Below are 3,842 nucleotides of genomic sequence, written 5' to 3'. Positions count from 1 at the left end.
TGGTGTACTTAAAAATATTGTATATTTAAATGAAATAAATGTATTACTTAAATAACGTACTTGTATAGTAATTTAGTTAAGGCAGTGCTAAGTAGTTTTCTAAGGAGTAAATATAACGTTTAGTATAACTACATTTTACGTTGTTTTATATTTGTTCACTATAACATTAACTAAAAATTTGTACAAAAATATTCAATAAAGTTATTTTAAATTTATGGAAAGTTTGAGAAGGTGATTTTGCTTTCATGCGTAAGTTGTATAGAAAAATATAAATAAACCAATATAATGGTGATATTTTTATGTTAATGATGGTTTATTTCACTAACCTAGCTTGTCAGAAAAAAGGAGTTTATGATGCCTAAATACTGAAAATAAACACCTGTACTTATTTTAATTCAACATTCAGTTAATTAAAGTGTCCGAAAAACGTATGTCACAACGATCCAATACGATCAATATCTTATAACTCCATGTTTAATAGCTATTAAACTGTTATAGATAGAATATATGGTACTTTATCTTTTGGTTAACTACATTAAAAATTTGGACGAAAGTAATATGATCTATATATCTACCGTAAATTAAATTACTGTATAACATGTATATTTAATAATTAATTTGTTTTAATGTACATTTGTAGCTTCCGTTGACTTTCCCATCTTTAGTTACCTGACGATGGGACTTACGTCCCGAAACAAGTGGTAATAATAGTACACAACAAATTATACAAATTATGACGAGGTAAATTACTAAATATATGTTAAATCATGGTGATAATTTCAGTACATATGTTTTTTATATTTACATTGGGAAATTGCAGTACTTTACAGACGCGTGCAGTATTTTATTCCTCAGCAATTCACAGTGGAATGGAACATTTCCTTTTATATGTAATAATTTAAATTTAGTTGCTTTTACCATTCAACTTACGATTACTAACTTTTTACCATGCTAACTTATTCCCAAGCTGGAAAAGATTTTTTTATGTATGTCTGCCTTGTCCACACAATATGTCGAAAACAAAATTATCCATAGACTTGTTTAAGCTTCATTAAAATGTGAGTAGCACTGAGTTCGATTATGGTGCTTGCACAGGACATATTTTGGCTTAGCGTGAGAGATAATTTTACGTTAGTCTTATAGGTAATCATGACGACAGTGACAAAATACCATAATAAATACATTTATAAATAAACTGAGTACATTCTTATGAGTACATCTGAACTGATATTTATATTTAAAGAGTAAAACTTAAAAACAATAAATGAAAAGCCATTTTTAAAATCCGGTGAGAAGATTTGATTTGAGTATAATCTTGTGTTATACCACCCCTTCTAGCTCACCGTAACTTCTAGGCTATTATTTAAACACTGCTCTGAAACCTGAATGAGTTTAAACAAATGTTTAATATAGCATTAGGAAAAATATCAAGTAAAAGATTACATGTATTGAGTTTTAAGTTGTAGAATATAACATTTTATAAACACAGCATTTATGGAAGCAGTGGCTGCATGACTGAAATAGTAATATGTTTTACTTTTTTATATTTTACAAAAGTACACTGGAATATTTTAAAAATTTATTTAGATAATTACATTCTTAAAATCTGTAATATAGGGAACTATTATTTAATTTGAAAATGGGACAAATATAATTTTATTTCTTTTAATTACTGTTCACTTCTAAGTAAATAAAGTGATGGAATTTAACGTCACATTTTTACGAATTAGGGACAGTATTTAACACACATTATAATAGTTAATTATCAAGAAAAGCAAAAGTAAGAGGTGAAAATGAGATAAATTGAAACAAATAAACTATGCAACATGAGAAATAAGTATTTTATTTTTGATGAACATTTAAAATGTCAACAATAAGACAACTACAAATATAATTTAACTATATAACAATAACTAATAAAGTATTTTGTAATGAGCGAGATTTCAATATCACCAGGAAACTTATTACACATAATTAACAAACATTTTGTTACTAAAACAGACAACTTTGTTGTCACGTGATTATTCTAGAAAAACAATGGTAGGCCTATAATATACAAATATACACGTGTTAGAACACAGTAGCTTATAATCTCTTAAATTCCTGTGAAGAGAATCAAAATAATATGTTTCATTATAAGCTCATTCCACAGCGTTTTATTTCTCGCCTTTGTACATACCCCTGACTCGTTCTAGGTCAGCGCTGGCTCTACTCCTGCAAAGGCGCAGCTATACGTAAGTGTGTGACGGCGACTAGTTGGCCGGCAGCTATACGTATCGTCAGGATTTGCCTGCGTGGCTCAGCGAGTAGTGGGAGGTAATGAAGGAGTTTTGGCGCCTGTCAGAGGAACTGCTGACATGGACTAGATTGACGTCATTGTACTGACTTTTAGAGCGCAGGCAACAGATGAGGTAGCGGTTGAAATGTTTGTAGTAGGTCTCGCTGACATAGTAGAGAGCAATAGGGTTTATGCAAGAGTTCATGTAGCTGAGGCAGAAGCCAACTATACGAAAGGCATGCCAATACGCATCATAAGCGTCGTAAGAATAAGAGTAAAAGTGAAACCATAACATAAAAATGTGATAGGGGAGGAAGCAGATTATAAAGATCATCACAAAAGCCAATACCATCCTCGCGACTTTCTTTCTAGCTTGTATTTTATTTGTTTGACTTTTGCAGTGTTCCCTTGGAAGTGTTCTGGTGCTTAAAAGTAAATGCCGGGCCATTAAAATATAGAAAGACGCGATCGCCCATATTGGAAAGGCGTAGTAGACCAAAAACTTAATCATGACTACCCCTTTTTCATACGTCTTTACCGAACTCTTTAGGAAATGGAGAACAATATTCTATGGTTCGGTTGTCTTGCACAAGAGCGGACTGGACATTTGAGAAGATGGCGGCTGGCAGAGCTAGGATCAGTGACACCATCCAGATAGCAAGAGCAGTGACTATGGTCAGGGGTTTGGTGGATATATGTCTCCGGATGGGGTTGACGATAGCACAATATCTTTCAGCGCTGAGAGCGGTCAGCGTGAACACAGACACTCCGATAGAGACATCTTTGGTTGCCTCGGACAGTTTGCAGATGAGACCGCCCCAGGGCCAGGACTCGAGTGTGTACAAGATGGAAGTGAAGGGGACACAACTGACAATCACTAACAGGTCGCCCAGGGCCAGACTGAAGATGTAGGTGTTGGGGATGTTGCGCATGCGTTTGTGGCGAGCGAATATGAAGACCAGAGTTCCGTTGCCGAGGACCCCGACGATGAAGATTATCGCAAATACTACCGGCACGATGTATGTCTCAGGCCTCTGAGAGTAGGGAATATATTCTTCTTCTGTGAGATTGCCCAAGCGTTCCATTTTCTCTGACTTCATACTTCTGGAACAATAAGTGCACAATACGTCTCTCTTAGAATGAATTATTACATTTTGTTTTTTTAAATAAATGATATATATTTAACCATTAAAATTCAGTCAGTAATGTAAGTAAAGTACATAGTATTGAAACATTAAATATAACTTATACATTTCTCTTAATAAATATTTTTGGTAAAATTGTGTAATGTAGTATGGATTAGGTTTACTATATTACTTACATATTGTACTAACTATTATACTTTTAAGTCTGAAATAACATAGATGAATTATTACAACAAAAATAGTTGTTGGTATGTTAGAAACCCGAACACCAGCACTATTCCTTTTTTCAGCTCATTTTAGCCAAATTACACGTGATCGAAAATATGTCATTCACTCAGAACCTAACTTGAAAGGATGATTTTTCTGTATAGATTCTCTAAAGTAACCTACACACGTTGGAAGAACTTATGATTTTTCTA

At 33.2% G+C, this 3,842-nt stretch overlaps 1 protein-coding gene across 1 annotated transcript; it reads right to left on the bottom strand.

The window, feature by feature from the left end:
• Window positions 1-1,942: 1,942 nt before the first annotated feature.
• LOC124363934 (neuropeptide CCHamide-2 receptor-like) lies at window positions 1,943-3,376 on the bottom strand. Its single transcript, XM_046819206.1, is given in 2 exon segments — window positions 1,943-2,807; window positions 2,809-3,376. Coding segments are annotated over 2 exon segments (1,083 nt in total). The 5' UTR covers window positions 3,364-3,376; the 3' UTR covers window positions 1,943-2,279.
• Window positions 3,377-3,842: the final 466 nt, after the last annotated feature.

The sequence above is a fragment of the Homalodisca vitripennis genome, chromosome 5, assembly GCF_021130785.1.
Source record: "Homalodisca vitripennis isolate AUS2020 chromosome 5, UT_GWSS_2.1, whole genome shotgun sequence".
NCBI classification, from domain to species: domain Eukaryota; kingdom Metazoa; phylum Arthropoda; class Insecta; order Hemiptera; family Cicadellidae; genus Homalodisca; species Homalodisca vitripennis.
Note: the sequence above shows the minus strand (reverse complement) of the source record. Positions and strands in the feature narration are given on the sequence as shown.